The sequence below is a fragment of the Canis lupus genome, chromosome 2 (genome assembly GCF_048164855.1).
Source record: "Canis lupus baileyi chromosome 2, mCanLup2.hap1, whole genome shotgun sequence".
NCBI classification, from domain to species: domain Eukaryota; kingdom Metazoa; phylum Chordata; class Mammalia; order Carnivora; family Canidae; genus Canis; species Canis lupus.
In genome coordinates this window covers 15,190,281-15,207,864 of record NC_132839.1, presented here as the reverse complement: position 1 = coordinate 15,207,864, position 17,584 = coordinate 15,190,281, and the positions used below count along the sequence as shown (strand labels likewise).

At 32.7% G+C, this 17,584-nt stretch overlaps 1 protein-coding gene across 11 annotated transcripts in view; it reads right to left on the bottom strand.

Moving 5' to 3' along the window:
* Positions 1 to 555: 555 nt before the first annotated feature.
* Positions 556 to 17,584, bottom strand: part of SKIC3 (SKI3 subunit of superkiller complex) — an 80,065-nt gene continuing 63,036 nt past the window's right edge. For all 11 annotated transcript variants that reach the window (XM_072790815.1, XM_072790824.1, XM_072790812.1 and 8 more), the window contains 6 exons: positions 16,988 to 17,109; positions 15,081 to 15,239; positions 10,020 to 10,172; positions 8,586 to 8,716; positions 6,714 to 6,837; positions 556 to 4,601 (listed from right to left, as the gene is read on the bottom strand). In XM_072790815.1, the coding sequence (XP_072646916.1) occupies positions 4,527 to 4,601; positions 6,714 to 6,837; positions 8,586 to 8,716; positions 10,020 to 10,172; positions 15,081 to 15,239; positions 16,988 to 17,109 (764 nt within the window). In that variant the 3' untranslated portion in view covers positions 556 to 4,526. The remainder of the gene's footprint in view (positions 4,602 to 6,713; positions 6,838 to 8,585; positions 8,717 to 10,019; positions 10,173 to 15,080; positions 15,240 to 16,987; positions 17,110 to 17,584) is intronic.

The following is a 17,584-nucleotide window of genomic DNA, read 5'->3' as shown; positions in this document are numbered from 1 at the left end:
ATTTTGGACCTAGAAAACTTTGGTGACCTTAGAATAGCAGAACACTGACATTAGAAATCTAGCTCAAGGCCCTGACTTTACAAATGCACATAAAAATTAAAGGCCAAGACAGAAGACTTAGCAGTTACATACCCATTCGACATTGAAACCCAGATTGAAAGACACCACTTAGGTTTTGTGAGTATAATTTAATTATTTAATTATTATTTAATTCTTTTAAAGAGAACGAGAAGAAGTACTTGATCAACTAGGCGATAGTGTACTGTAAGCAGCATGTTAAGTGAGAATACTTCAGATAATGTTACAGAAATAAACAGCCACATATTCTTAAGAGTCAAATACTCATGACATTTATATTTTCACAGTAACTCTTTTGAGTAAGTCATCATCTTTATCTGTCCCCTTTTTGGCAACAATTTAAGAGGATAATCCCCAGTTTCAGTGATCTAGTGAAATTCAAATTCAAAGGAAGGTGTATTCATTTTAACGATATACACAATGAGCAATGCATTAATTTTCTCTGCTGCCATAACAAATTACCACAAACTTAGCGGCTTAAAAACAACATAAATTTATTATATTACAGTTCTGTAAGTCAGATGTCTCCACATGGAGACATGGGTCCAACATGTGTCTCCGCAGATTACAATCAAGGTGCCAGCAGGGCTGCATCCCTTTCTAGGAACTCTACTGGAAAAAAGTTTCCTTGTTTTTTTCAAGTTTCTAGAGCCTGCCTTTATTCCACGAATGGAACCACCTTCCTCCATCTTCAAAGTCAGCAATGTTGAACCTCTAACCCTCCACTGTCACTCTCAGAAAGGCTCTCCACTTTTAAGGACTTCTGTGATTAAATTAGGTCCATTCAAATAATCCAGGATAATCTCTTCATGTCAAGGTCTATATTGCATAGCCCCTTTGCCACATATTCACAAGTTCTGATGATAAGGGCATGATACCTTTGGGACCATTACTCCGTCTCCCATATAAGCAAAAATAGTAAGATAAACAATTTTTTTATTGCTCAGCCCATCTTCTCTCCAGAAAAACTAATATAATTTAAATGTTTTTGTAATAGGTACTACATACAGGGGAAGTAGTGTACAGCCTGAATGAACTTTTATACTGATTCAAACTCAGAAGAGACAATGACATGTAGAGTATTTCAACACTCCAGTGATATAATATGAAACCCAACCTATTCTCTCACTATTCTTCTATTTTCCAAGGGATATTCCAATTTTAATTATCCCTCTCCTGCTATCATATCCTTTCACTAAAACAAATTGGTATTTTCAGTTATAATTTGAAAATATAAAAAAAAAGGATTTCAAATGTTTTATAATAGCTGCTTGTTAAAGAGATCCTATTCTTAAGTTTCCTCAAAACATTTTAAGGTCTAAAGATAATTTAGCATTTATTTTAAAAAATTATAGTGTACAAGATATATTTTAAGTACATTAGAATTTAAACCACTGCAATTCAAAAAGTTCCTTTTAATCAGCCCCAAAGAGGAAAAATCCATTATTATAGAGCAAAGGGACAGCCAGACACCTTGAGTGGATTTTTCAGTGCCATAGACCTTAAGTGATTCTATTTTCTAAACCAAAAATCAAGTATACCCTCTAAATAAGGGAATTTTCTGACGTTTTACCTTCTCTGTATAAAAAGTCTTAAAAATAGATATATGGCAAGATTATTGTATTTGTATCTGATACACAAATATATCTTTTAATGTAAAAAACAAAAACAAAAAAAACTCTCTTGCAAATTGACACTTTATAACCAGCAGCTGAGTACTACAAATGGGAGTCTGAGAAGCTTTCTATCCATTAGCAACTAACGTGGAAGAAAGGAAGACCTGTAGAGAGACAAGGGTCAACTATGCCAAAACAAAGTTTCACATTTTTTAAAGTGTGCAAAAAATGAAATAGATCTGCAAGCCCCTCTGACTCATACATGAAATATGCTTCATTTTTGTGTTCCTGTAAAATATCCCCAAAACAAGTGTCAAGATTTTCTATGAGGCAACCAATTATGTATCTTTTCATATTTATATATTACATATTAGTAAATATTTACCTAACTAATGTTTCAGTTTATTTTTTTAATGCTAGTTTAGGTAACCATATCTTTTAATTCCCTTAATGCAGAACCTGAGTATTTCTGTCCAATCTTGTTCGGTATAGATTCCCAAATGAAAGAAAGTCAACTCCTTTTGTAAACTTAATAAATAGCACAGCATTTTAAACTAAAGTGTTTTTTTTTTAATTATCCTGACCGTAAATTAATGCAAGGGACATTCGAGAAATATGACAAGTGATCCCAAATAAATAGACTGTGTTCTAAACGTTTACTCATTAAGCCGAAATATATTTTTTCACAGAAAATGATAATCAGATACTTAGCTGGAGTATAAACATCTAATTCATCAATAATAGCCAAACGGTGGATAAAAATGAGCAAAAATGCACTATAATTCTCAAAACAAAACACCTAATATGAATGCCAAATATTGATACTTCTGGGAATAATTTTTATGTAATTTCTCTAAACTTACATATAAAAAGAAGGGAAACTTTAGCTACTTTAAAATTCCTAGAATCTGATAATACTGATGCCTTTTCAGTTTTTCTTTGCTTTAAGCATGCTGTTTAGCACTATTCTCCTTCACTTACTAGGATTAAATGACAATGTTTAAAACACTTAGCATAGGTCTAGCATGAAGTAAGCGCTGTAAAATCATATATTTATGATTTCAGCCTCAAAGTAACTGGGCAGTAATTTTAAGAGAAAGTAACAAAAAAGAAGACGTGTGTACATCCATCCAAAAAAGAATTACCTGAGATGGTATTAACTATTGTGTTTTTGAACCTTCCTTTCTAGAAAAACTGGGTCTGAGGTCCCCAGAAGCCAGAAATAGGCATCGTAGTCAAAAGGTCAATCCTTGGCTCTGAAGCAAAGGCTAACCAAGTCCACACTGTAGGAGAAAGTAATCTTATAAAGCAAGGAACACCCTAGAAAGCAGATGGGAAACAAGAAGTGATTCATAAGCACTTGAGCAGATAGATCCAACTCATTCTGGGGTAAAGTCTAAAGTGCTTCTTGGAAGGAGGAGGGCATGGGCACCAGAGAGGCACAGGCAACCTTTTGCAGCTCATCTCTGGCTAAGTACGTGGGCCAGGCTGTTGAAAGCACTGAATCAGTTTGACAATTGTGAGGACAAGGAAGAAATGACCATAGAATTCTATGACCATAGACCACAGACCATAGAAATGACCATAGAAGAAATGACCATAGATCAAGTGCTTGATCTTGTTAAAGAACAAGTAAAAGGAAGAATCATCATTGGATCAATCCAGTGGTTCACCAGCCTGAATGAACATTAGAATCTCTTAGGCATCCCTTATAATGCAGAGTCCTAAGCCCTTATCCTTAAAGATTCTGATTGCATAGGTCTGAATGATGATAATATTCAGCCAAATTTCGGAATTCACTAAATTATAGTTGTTCAACAGATTAACCTTTGGAGTAAAATTTAATTACAGAATATAATCAACTTATATAATCTCGCAAAATAACATCATAGAGGTCATTTAGAAAAATTACATACATAAATTGTACAACCACACATTTTCATACAATATATGTAAATATCTGAAAATATTTTTTAAAACCATAAATCCAAGGTAAGCAACATACAGTTTTTTCAGATATATAAAAGGGTTTTTGAAAAACTAAAATAGGTAAATGTGCTTTCAAGTTTTAAAATTTGAACTTAGAAATTATATCTGATATTAATACTACAAAGAAAATAAGACTATTTTTTATTTCAGAAAGTTCAAGTCTTTTTATCATAATTGAAGAAACTGCATGATCGATTAAACACTGTCTGCATTATTTTCCAAAATTTTCCATTCATTTTTTTAATGCAGCCATACACCTGAGTGTTTTGAATTCTCTAAACATATCCATTAGCAGTCTAAGATTCATGAACATTAACATTATATTTCTTCAACAGAATCTGAGATGAACCACTAGTAAAATAGGCTATGAGATTATTTAGATGTTATGAGTTGGTCTGCTAAACTCTAGAATTCAAAGAAGGAATTAAATCCTTCAATTTATTTTTTAACATAAAATTCTGCACTGTGCTAATCTGCTTTTGCATATTATTTGGAAAATGGCTATTAAGGCTTTATTGTAAAGGGGTACAAAAAATATATTATGCACAATGCAAGACGGAGAAAAGAATGGTTTTACAAATTACTGATGAATACCTAAGGGAATCATGTTTCCTTTCATTATGGACTTCTCAAAATCAAACATATTTTTCAAATTAAAGTTACATTAAGAGTTTCTGGAAAACTAAATCCCTAGTTTAAGAACTTAAATGTCTTTAGATTTAAAATAGGAACAGATGATTATAACTATGGTTTTTTAAAATGTTGCCTTGGGGAAAAGTCTTGATTCATTGATTTTTCTCTAATAACTTATTCTCTGCTTGCTTACTATAAAATAATGTACTGTTACTGTGAGGACAATTTCTGATTCAATTCCAATGCTCTTGTATCTCCATGAGTTTTGGCATTGTTTACCAGCACCTATGGGAAATCACATAGAGGAATATTAGTATTTTGTTTATTCATGATAACTATTTAAATTCATAGAAGCCAAGTATGCCAGAGACAGCAAGCAATATCAAACAACACAAGAAAAAGTGGCTATGTGCAATCTTTTCAGTCATTTTTTCTGAAATAAACTGTTCAGCCAAAGCCAACATCAAAAATAAGTATAATTTATTCAAATGCTCAATTAGTATAGATGTAACATTTTGACTGTTACCTTCATCAGCACTGTATAAAATTCAGTGGTCACTTTGTTTACAGTACTGTCAAGTCTAAAACCTTACCCAAAAGATCACTTTATATACCGAACTGTGCAAGTGATACTCCTCTCCTTTAAAACTAAAGCTTAGTTAGAATTGAAGTTCTAGATTCTAGGCTCTATCCAGAAGCTTTGCAAGGTTTTCACCAATATCACAAACTAAAAGATTGACTGATTGATAAGATTTTATTTATTTATTCATGAGAGACAGAGAAAGAGAGGCAGAGACACAGAGGGAGAAGCAGGCTTCCTGCAGGGAGCCCGATGTGGGACTCGATCCCCGGACCCTGGACCAAAGGCAGACACTCAACTGCTGAGCCACCCAGGCATCCCACAAACTAAAAGATTTAATTTTGGGTGTTCATTCGACTACTAAAACTTTTTGGTTGTTAATTTTCAAACATGTGAAGGGCCTGAGATTTTGCCCTACTTGTAAGCTAACAAGTTAGCCTGGACAGTTTCATGGATACTGCCAAAAGACACAGTTCTCCTGGATCAGAGACAAAGGTCTTTACCACTCATGGTACAACAAACTGCATGAGCATCAAGACATTTATATTTATTCCCCTTGGTCCCTAAGACTCACATGGGTGACATGGATAGAAGTATATGGATTCCCACAACCATACTGGTTTGCATTACAAGGGAAGAACCCTGCGCCTAGGAGATTTTAATCTTTTATAATAGGCCTACCCTTTGCTCTGGAGGGAGACACTTAGGTATGTCTCCCAAGGCTCACTATAAAAACATTCTTGAAAAGACAGTCTGGAACAAAGAGCAGTCAGGCCATCTGCTCACAAGATGTTTAGAAATGCAAGAAAAGCATGGAGGACTGTCTCCAATATTCATATAAATTCTAACGTTTTGGTTTGCAATATGTTAATTATAGTGCCTTTCTCCAAGCATTGTTTCTGTTAATATTTCTTTAATATTGTAAGTTTCATTGAAAGGTAAACAGTATTTCAAATGCTTTAGATATTTAAAAAGCTCCTCATTAATATTCATTGTATTTTGTAAATTATAAACTCAAGTTATGAGAATCTTAAACCAGTATGTGTTTTACATACTAAATCTTTTTAAGAGGGATTTTATTTTATTTTTTTAAAAGATTTTATTTATTTATTCATGAGAGACACAGAGAGAGAGAGAGAGACAGAGAGACAGAGAGACAGACAGGCAGAGACAGATAGGCAGAGGGAGAAGCAGGCTCCATGCAGGAAGCCCGACGTGGGACTCAATCCCAGGTCTCCAGGATCAGGCCCTGGGCTGAAGGCAGCACCAAACAACTGAGCCACCCAGGCTGCCCCTAAGAGGGATTTTATATATATATATATATATATATATATATATATATATGTTTATTTGTTTAGATACCAGAGCTACCCTGTGAGGAGCAGAAACTGTCACATACATCTTATGGAAAAGACAAAAAGTAAAATAATACTTCCAAAGATAGTATCAAGATCCCATTAAATCCTGCTACTTCCAAATCTATCCTATATATTTGCCTCCAGTGCAAAGGTCATATAAAATACCATAACCAGCACCTAGCACCCTTCTCTACACTTTCTTATTCTACAAGGCACATTCAGAGAATGTATTCCCTACAGGTTAAATAGTGTTTCTCAATGAGGGGGAATTAGTGGTATCATTTGGCACATTTTTGGTTGTCACAGTCAGGTGCAGAGAGGAGGACAGTGCTACTGGTAGCTAGTGTTTAGGGTGGCTAGGAATGCGCTAGATATCCTACAATGCACAGGACAGGAACCTTCACCCCTCTTCCAACAAAGCTCCAAAATGAAATATTGTGAATAAAATTAATGCCTTACATCAATAAGCTCGTAGTCATTTTTGGCATGTAAGTGTCTCAGTAGATACCAACGTGCAGTTGATACTATAGACTTGGGATACCCAGGCTGATATACCACTCTTTCCAAAAGTCGCCGAGTCTCTCTGAAAAAGATACTTATGTTTAATCCAAAGCATCTAAATTAACCTAAGATATTTCATATACTAGTCTCACACACATTATCTTTCTCTTTCTTTTGCACACATGGTGCTGATTCCTTCATAAAATTTTTTTTATAGAATAAAGGTAATAAAAAAAGAATAAAGGTAATAATAATGGCTAATATTTACTAAGGGTTTATCATGTGTTGGGTACTATACTAAGTGTTTTATACATATGGTCACATTTAATATTTGCAATCTTATAAGGTTGGGTTGCTGTTACTATTCTCATTTTGTAAGTAAGTAAATTAAGGTACATTCCAAAAAGAAGTGGGGGAAAAATTCTTTTTTATGAGCACTTCTGAGTACTCTACCTCTAATCTTTTTGGAAAACAGACTGAAAACAAATCCATAAATATCAAAGATGGTCTACAGCAGAGTGAAAAGTGTATCAGGCTTTTTAATTTTAGTGCATGCTTTAAAGGATATGTACAATATGTGAACCTATGTAATAACAGGCTGATTTACAACTGTGTTCTAATTTTTTCTTTCCTTATTTACTAACATCTATGACTCCAGAGACTTTCATACTTACAGAAACAAAACAAATTACGGTTATTTCAAGAAGGGCTAAACAGGAGGATCGTGTGAGTAGTTTGAAGCAGAAGCTAAAGAACTTGTCTTGAAGATGCTTCTACATACAAATCACATAGTAAGCACAACGGTTTTTCCTTTGAGTGTCAATTTGGACTGATTTTTGGGGGTGATAAAAATTATGTTAAGTGCTAACAGATTACAAGGATGTGGAGGTTAAGGCCCTCTAAGTCACCTACGCTGAAATTCAGCAGAAAGAGTTTCATTAAAAAGTATAAATTATAGCCTAAAACATTTATTGGTGAAATCAGCCACACAAAAAAAAACTGATCAAAAGTAAATCAATAATAAATAGTGCTGGAATTGCTGATTAGTCATAGGTCTTAATTCCTCCTTCACTTAATTTTGGGATGTTGAGGTGATCTTTGCCACATATTTATATGTATTAAGCTTTATGTCTACAATACCAATCCTGTTCTAGTAACGTATGCTCCTAAATAACTATTTAATTACAGTTGCCCTGTACTACGTGTAATATCCATTAAAGCTAGATATAATGCTCAGAATTTAAAAATATTCTTGCTTGTTTTTTCATCCATATGATCGTTAAGTAATTTTTTCAAATTTATTTCTAACTCGGTCCCCACCCTCCAAAAAAAAAAAAAATCACTAAAATTTTTATATTTTAATCTCCGAAGCTTTGGGTTTTTCTAGATATAAAAACCACATTACTTATAAACATATTTCTGTCTTTTCAATATTCATTACTTTTTTTCATAGCTTAGTACCTTTCAAACTTCAGTCAATCTAGCCTTGAACTTCAGTCTTTTGGATTTTGTTTCTAGAATCCACATTACACTGTTGGTGCATCCTAACACGGTAAACTTCTAAAACCTTCTTCACTTGAAATGCTGTCATGCCCCATCTCTCATATTCTGTATCTGTGTACCAAATTATTTTTTGTAAAACAAATATAAGACTTTATTTTCTTTTTTATTTGGTTACTAGAAAAGCCTTTCCAAAGTAGGAACAGATATATGAATAACACCAAGTTTATTAAACTAACTCTAAATCTTCGTTTCCCAGAGGAACTGAAAATAAAGAAAAAGAAACATTTCCAAGAAAAAGAAAGGGGGGGGGACAAGAATTCTTCATACCTTGCCCCCATTTTGCGGTTGAATTGTAACAAAGCTTGTAAAAAGACAGCCAATGGACAAAAGCAAAGTTTTAAGGCCTCAGTTGTAGCTTCTTGAACCAAAGATGACCAGTGATCATTGAAATTCTTAGCCTGGAAAAATATAAGACACATATTAAGTCGAGGCTTTTGACATGTTTATCTTAAAAGAATGCAATTCAACTCTCATTTATTAAGTGACTACTTGGAAGGTGATGCAAATGTAAATGCTACAGGAGCCATGATTCTACAAAATGATTATCTGACTCCTGCCCTTAAAAAGCTACAGAACAGGGCAGACTGGAAAAAAAAAAAAGGGAGGTTTCACCCAAATTACCACAAATTTGACAACTATTATTATTATTTATACATTCTCTGAAAAACCATTTATTGTGGAGCTCCTATGTACAAGACAGTGTGGTAAAGCAAGGATGCAAAAATGAACAAAACATGGCCCCTGGCCTAAGGACCTCTTAAATGTACTTTATAGTAATAGCACCAAAGCTGAAAGAATTTCCTAATCAACTTAAGTATCTTTGTCAAAAAGCTTAGTTAAATCAAATAAATAACATTGGGAACAGAACACTATGGCAAAAGCATGAATTAATTCAGGTCTATTTAGGGCAATTTCTTCTAATCATGTAAAACACAGAATGATAGTTTAACTTTTAATTGCAGAAGCAACATGCATATGATAAAAAAAAAAACCCTCAAACACTATATCAAAGGATATAAAATGAGAACTTCTTCTCTATCATCCCTTGAAGACCCCCAGTGCTATTCTCCAAAGTAATTGTCATTAAATTTCTTTTTTGTCCATGAACCACAAGCACGTGCACACAAACACGAAACATTTAGACATATATTCTTAAGAGTATATATCACACATACATATACTCAAATAGAATATCATACACTGGCAGTTTGCTCCCAAAAGCGCACATTAAACATTTATCCTAAAGAGTTTTCCAGACTAGTACTGAAGACTTCTAGATTAATATACCTAACTTGGTATCGAAAAACAGATATCAAATCAAAAATTACTAGAAGTCCTTCCTACAAAATGTAAAATTAAACTGAGAAAATGACTAAAATGTTAAATTTCTGGTACTTTTGTCACAGATGAGTACCTGGGTTAATTCTAACTTTATCAACAGGAAACAAAAATGTATATGCTGTCATAATTCAACTTTTAAATTGTGATCTTTGTTCCCCCCCACCCAAACTATGACAAATAATCTGCTGGAATCTATGGGTTTACATTACTCTTATTTCCATCAAAAACCCAAATATAAAATCTATGAGGAGGCCACACGAAAAGGTGATGAAACAACAGAAACTCAACAGAAAGCACTATCATCTTAAAGAAAAATAAAAGAATCAGTTTTTCATGATCATAATTATAACATGATCTTACCATGCATACTTTTAAAGCAAGCAGAGCTAGTTTCAACAGACTCGACAGCTTCCCGCTCCAACTGCCCTGTTGGGATGCTACTTGTAGACTCTTTCTATAACACATCTCTGCAGCACCCATCATTCCTTGGGACTGATATACGTGTGCAAGCCACTGAGAAACAAAGAGAAAAGAATCAAAAATATTTTAATTTAGTACATAGTATGTACTAAACAAATTCAATGCACTTTGATGAAGTTAAAATTTTAATTTAATTATTGGTAAATTTGTACCCCAAAAAACTCAAAATTCATAGGTCAAGAAAGGAGTAGTTATCTTGCCAATTCTACCAGCAATAGCTTACTAGCCACACCCCTTGAAAGTCTTAAAGAGTCTTCTAAGATGGCAAGTTAGGAACAAAATAAAAATGGAATGTAAAAACAAATATACCATGTAAATACTAATCAAAAAGAAGTTTGTGTAGCTGTATTTACCTCCAACAAAGTAGACTTTAAGACAAGAAATACTAAGAGATAAAGGGAGCTGTTTCATAATTATAAGAATCAATTAACTGGAAGATATAATACTCCTATGTTTGTATTCACTTAATATAGACACAGAATTTATGAAGCAAAAGTTGAGAGAAATGAAAACAAAAAAAACCCCAAATGCAGAATCAAAGTTGGAGGTTTAACACCTATTTCAGCAATGGTAAAAGAAACAGACAAAAAGTTCAGTAAGGATATATAAGATTTAAACATAATCAACTTGACTTAAATGATAGATTTAGAAAACAATACTCTGGGCTGTTTAAGATTCTCTCCCTTCCACCCACTCCCCACATTCACTCTTACTTGCATACTCTCTCATAAAACAAAAACAAAAACACCACCAATAAAACAAAACCAAACAAAAAAAAACAGAAAAAATCCATATGGATCAAAGAAGAAATCCCAATGGAAATCATAAATATTTTCAAATGAATGACAGTGAAAACAATACATAAAATCTTAGAGGATGCACATATTGGACAAAGAGGGAAAATCTACAAGTTTCTATTTCAAGAAGCTAAGGGGGAAAAAAATCTAAATCTAAAGAAAGTAAAAATAACATACAGAAGAAATCAATGACATGTAAAGAAAGTATAATGAAGAAAATCAAAACAAAAAGCAGGTTCTTTGGGCAGCCCGGGTGGCTCAGCGGTTTAGTGTCGCCTTCAGCCCAAGGCGTGATCCTGGAGACCCGGGATACAGTTCTGCGTCAGGCTTCCTGCATGGAGCCTGCTTCTCCCTCTGCCTGTGTCTCTGCCTCTCTGTGTGTGTCTCTCGTGAATAAATAAATAAAATCTTAAAAAAAAAAAAAAAGCTGGTTCTTTGAAAAGTTAATAAAACTGCTTATTATCAAGAAAAAATTTAGAAAACACAAACTACCAATATAAGAATGAAAAAGGGAAAAGCATACAGATTTTCCAAACATTACAAAGAAGGTATCACGAACAACTTTATGCTGATAAATCTGAAATTAAGATGTGCTGAATAAACTCCCTGTAGTTCAACAAATGTTAAAGAAACAGGAAATCTTAATAGTCCTATGTCCTAAGAAGTTTTACCAGTAATAAAGAAAAGAACACCTTTTTTTTTGTTTTGTTTTTTGTTTTTTTTAAGAACACCTTTTCCATATAGAACATTCTTGGCCTAAATGGCTTCAATGGTGAATTCTTCTAAACGTTAAAGAAATAAATGTCACTCTCACACAAACTCTATCAGAAAATAAATAAAAGGAGAATAACAACATAGATACCAAAACCTAACACAGACCTGATGAGAATGAAAAATTACAAGCCATTCTCTCTCATGAATAAAGGTGTTAAAAATTCTTTAAAAAGTCATTAACAAAGTGACTTCAGCAATATATATAAAAAGGATAATATACATCATAACCAAGTAGGATTTCTTCTAAGAATGCAAGGTTAGTGTAGCATTTGAAAATCAATGCTGTCCACCACATTAACAGAATAATTAAAAAAGAGCCATTCTAATAGATGTCCCCCCAAAAGATCTGTTGAAACTGAACATCCATTCATGATAGAAAACAAATTTCTTTTACCAATATAGAATAGAAGAATACTTCCTTTATCTAATATATATCTCTCTCTATATATATATATCTTCAAAAAACCTACAGCAAACATATTTAATTATGAAATAGTAAATGCTTTCTACATCAGCTTGAGAATAAAATAAGAACATTCACTTATCTACCACTACTTCTATTTAACATTGTATTCAAGGTTCTAAACAGTGCAATATGGCAAGAAAAAAAGTCAATATAGAAATACTGGAAGGAAAACGTAAAACTTTATTATTCAGAAATGACAGAATTGTGTATACAAAAAACCTAAAATCATTTCGAAAAAAATAAGTGAATTCAGCAAGGTTGCTGGGGGGTCAACATATAAATATCATCTACATCTCTAAGTGTATGGAGCTAACATATAAGAAAAAAATATCATTTGTAATAAAACAAAAAATATCAACTATCTACAAATAAACACAAAAATATAAAAGACCTCTACAATGCAAATTGTAAAACATTGCTGAGAGAAATTTAAAACTTAAATAATTTGAAGAAAATACCACATTTATAGAGAAACTCAGTAATATTACTTTATCAATTCTCCCTAAATAAAATTACAGATTCAAGCAATTCCAATCAAGATCCTAGCAGGGCTTTTGTTTGTGGGGGAAGGAGGCAGGGTAATTGACAATTTATGTAACTGCAAAAAATCTAAAATGACTTTAGATACTTGAAGAACAAAAAAAGCCACAAGTCTTAATACTACCTCCACACATCAAAACTAATTATAAAGCTATAGGCAAAAATAAACGGATAATGGAAAAGAAGAGGGGAGCCCTATAAGACCCACAGATACAGTCATCCGATTTATAACGAAAGCATCACTACAGTTCAATGGGGACAGAATGATCTTTTCAAGGAATGATGCTGGGACAAATGTGATACACATAAGAAAGGAAGGAACCTTGATCTGCAACATTAACAAAAATTAATCCTGGATGGATCATATACCTAACCTGTGAAAGGTAAAACAAACATTTCTAAAGGAAAACAGAAAAGTATCTTCAAGAGCTTAAAGTAAGCAGAGCGCTTTTAAATAGAACATTTCTTTTTTTTTTAAATAGAACATTTCAATAAAGCATTTATCATTAAAAAATGGTAAGTTAGACTTCATTAAAACTAAGAACTATACATCAAAAAATATTAAGAGTGCAAAGCCAAAGTACATGATAAAATATGTGCAATACAAATACTCAAAATATGCTTCAATCCAGAAAATATAATGAGTAACAAAAATCAATTTAAAAAACAGCCCATGAAAAATAAAAGACACTTTATAGAGAGGATATCCCAAGGTTCAATAAGAATATGAAATGTGGCTCAACATCATTAGTTAGGAAAATTCAAGTTAAAACTACCACAGAATACCTACCTATCTACTGAAAAGGAAAATATTAACCACATCTAGCAATATTAGCAATTGGAATGCTCAGAATTTGCTGGTGGGAACATCAAATGGATAACCATTTTAGAAGACTGTTTGACATTTGGCTTATTTCCAGGTTTTAGCTATCATGGGTAATGCTGCTATGTCCGTCCTTACATATGTTTTCCGGTGGGTGATAAGGGATATGTATGTTTACTGTAGTAGATCATGTCAAACAATCTTCTAAGATGAAATTTTAAAACTATGACTGCATGAAACAACTAAATGAATCCCACACACATGACACTGAATCAAAGTAACCAGATGCAAAAGAATGTCTGTTTAAGTGATGTAAGTCAGAAGTCAGAATAGTGGTTTTCCCTTTTATTTGAAATAGGGGGAAATCAAAAGAGGCATGAGGAGGCAACTAGTTTACTGAAAAAGCTCCAAATCTTGGGATAGGTGGCAGCTAAAAAGGTATATACATAAATTAAAAATGTAAGGAGTGGTACTTTTAAGATTTTTATACTTTATCCTTTGTGAATTATATCTTAACAGAAACGAAAACAGATGCTATCTCTTAAGACTATAATTTATAATTAAAATTTATAATTTATCTTTTATAATTCCTTTATAATTTATCTTTTATAATTCCTTTATAATTTATCTTTTAATTTTTCCCTTTTAGTTTGACAAGGTATTTTTCTTCTTGATGAAGAATATGAAATCATGAGTCTCCATTTGACCTTAAATTATCTTAACTCTCATATGGCAAACTTTAAGACAGGGGAAAAAAGCACCATCTTTCTTCAATGATCAGAGTAAAAAGCAGGCTTAGCTTGCATAATCCAACTACTTTATGGCATTAGATAATCTTTTTAAGCAGAAACATCAAAAAGTTGTTATAATGAAAGATCAAAATGAAGAACAAATTATAGTAAAATAAGCTTCTATAAAATCAGCATCAAAAAGCCCCTTTAATACTCTCTCTGGAGCATAGAGGAAACTACAATAAACTGAATACAGTAATTACATGTTTTTTTTGTGTTTCAACATCAATAAGAATAAAGTACATATGATCATTATGTGTTTGACATTATAGATAACCAGAGTCAGCTAAAAGGACATTCTGCTGATTCAAGCATTCATAACTATTTCAAAAAGCACTAAATACCCATTAAAATCCTGGATATGGGTTACCTATATGGTAGCTAAAGAAAAACCACATAAATCCTCTCTAAAAGTAGAGTTAACACCATTATGACAAAATGTTTGAAACACTCCTTTAGTTCTCTTACATCAACCCCATGTAAAAGACAGTATTTTCAACACTATTTTAAATTGAGGGAATTCACAATCAACAATTTAAAAAGCTCTGAAGCAGTATAGTAGCAGATTCTAAATTAGTATTAAACTTCCTTAGTTTCCCTAATCACAATACAACATACTTTAAATTTTGAAAATGAAAGCTATATGGTAAGTTTAAAGGTAAGACATAAAATGGAGCATACCCCCTTGCCTTCCTCTAGTATCACTAAGTATTCTAAATCAGGACTCACGTAGGGAAACAGAGAAATTACCTGCCAAGCTGGAACAGAAGTTGAGTTGGACATGACTGTTTTCTGCAGCTCTTCAAGTACAGCATCTGGGAGAGGTTTTTGCGACTCCAGGAGTGGTTTACACTGAACTTGTCTCAAAAGCAAGATAACAGCTGGCTGATCAGGGTTACTTTTTAAATTCTAAAAATTAAACCCCAAATAGAAATATTTCAAATAGTTTCTTGAATATTAAGTGGCAATTAAGGTATTCTTCATGTTACAAGAAAAATGTGAATTTAACCTTTTCTTATTAAAAAATAAAGAACTGCAAAAGTAAAATAAATAAAACAATGATCATCTTGAGAATATCAAACTCCACACTTAAAATTGATAATACTATTATTATAGTTTATAAGACATTTATTTTAGACTTAGTTTGTCTCTTTGACTTGTATTATTCCCAGGTGATATCCTGAAAAACTTAAGTTCTGAATGTAAATAGGTGAATTAAACAAATAAAATCAACTGTGAAGACTAACACTATTCCTTATTGGAAGAAACTATGTAAGAAGAGCTATAATTTTTTTTCCTTTTTCAACCTCTTCACAAAGATATTCATTGGGATGTCCTTCTCTAGACACAGACTTCCTAAACACTGTAAGAGAAAAGACCCATTTGCCCATTTCCCTAAACCATTATTTATACACAAACCCCACACACATACAGAAATTTTACATATATGCGTATGTATGTCCTTCCATACACACACACACACATACACATTTAGGAAGTATATATACACACACATATACACATATTTGGAAGAAGTTTAAGAAAGTTCTCTAAACAAGTCTTCCACTGTTGTTTTAAACATTTCTTTCTTTATTGCTTGTCCCTTGATAACATACTTCTCTATTGTTTATTAAATCGTAGTCTTAAATGTATGTGATTACTTTCTTCTAAGAGGTTGGAACAAAGAAATGACAAGAAAAGAATCATAAAAGTATCCCTTATTCTGTTAGAGACAGCATACCAACTGTCAGTTGCTTACTAAACACTCAGAGTAATACTAATCTGTCCTGAATTTAGATGGAATTTCTTAAATAATAGAGAAAATTACTCTGCTCTTCAGAGACTTCAAACACTAAAGGGATCTTCAAAGATCCATTCTTCCTTCTCTATGAAATTCATCTTTAAAAAAAAAAAATTCTAGAAAGAAAATTCAATCTCCCTGGTAAGCTTTTACGAGAAAAGATGCTTTCAGAAAAAGTTATGTTTAAAACTCTCATTATCCATTAAATTATTTCTGATTACGTTTATGAAACTGATTCATTCAATATATATTTATTGAGCCCCTACTAGGTGTTAGGCAAGGCGCTAAGGATTGACATACAGAACCTATAATCCAGGTACGTAAAAGGTGTCTACTGAGTAGCTCTAGTCACCCCATTTACATCTCACTGTCTATGTGGTTCAGAGCTTTGGAAAAATACAGGGATGTTGGTAAATATAGCATTCTGAAGGCAGTAACCAGAACTCAAAGGAATATACGGCCTCTATAATGGTAACCCCCCCCACACAAAGAACTATTAAATCCTTGAGTTCTAGAGTCAGACAAATGTGAGTTCAAATGGTAACACTATCATTTTCTAGCTGGGAACTGTTATGCATATTACTCTCTCTAAGCCTTAGTTTATTCATTTATAAAAAGAGGATAATAGTAAATATTTATGTCATATATTCTTGGGAAGTTCAAATACAAACTGCTAAATGTACTGAGTGGCTTATAGGAAGTAATAAATGTTGGGTGGTGTCATTATTATCATCATCACTATCCTCACCACTACCACCATATGCCCTTTAAATAACGTGCATTCTATTTTTAATGTTATTTTCCAAGTAGGATAAGAATCATCCATAGAACTCAATGCTCAATTATACAATAATACCTTTGTGCAGAGGGCTTCAGCTTCAGATATTCTTCCTGTGTCTATCAGACCAGTGACAGCTTGGGAGAGAGACCACTTTTCAAGAGATTGGTTATAATCTTTAAGGAATTCTTTGTCTTTAACTGTTAACAAAAATGTCAAGGTTACTTTCTTCTGCAACTTATAAAGCGTTCTCAGAGGAGTAATTAGTTGCTAAGAAGTATTACAATTTGACTTATCATGCATACATAATTTTTAAAGCTTACCCATACTACAGGAATACCATAGACTATCCTAACTAATATGTGCCAGGTTTCTGAAAAGTTTCATGGTAGGAATATTTGTGGTCAAATAACTTAAAACTTTATAGACTCATGATTTACTTTAAAAAATCACTATCTACACTAATGCTAAAAATATCTCATTGAAAAAAATATGTACCGCAATATAACTGACATATGATAAATTACACATACCCACATATTCAAACTCTACGCTCAGAAGACTTTTGACATAAGCATACATCTATGAACCGTCACTACCATCAAGATAATGAACATAGTCATCATCATAAAGAGGTTCTTCCTATCTCTCTGTAATCACTTCTGTCATCAACCT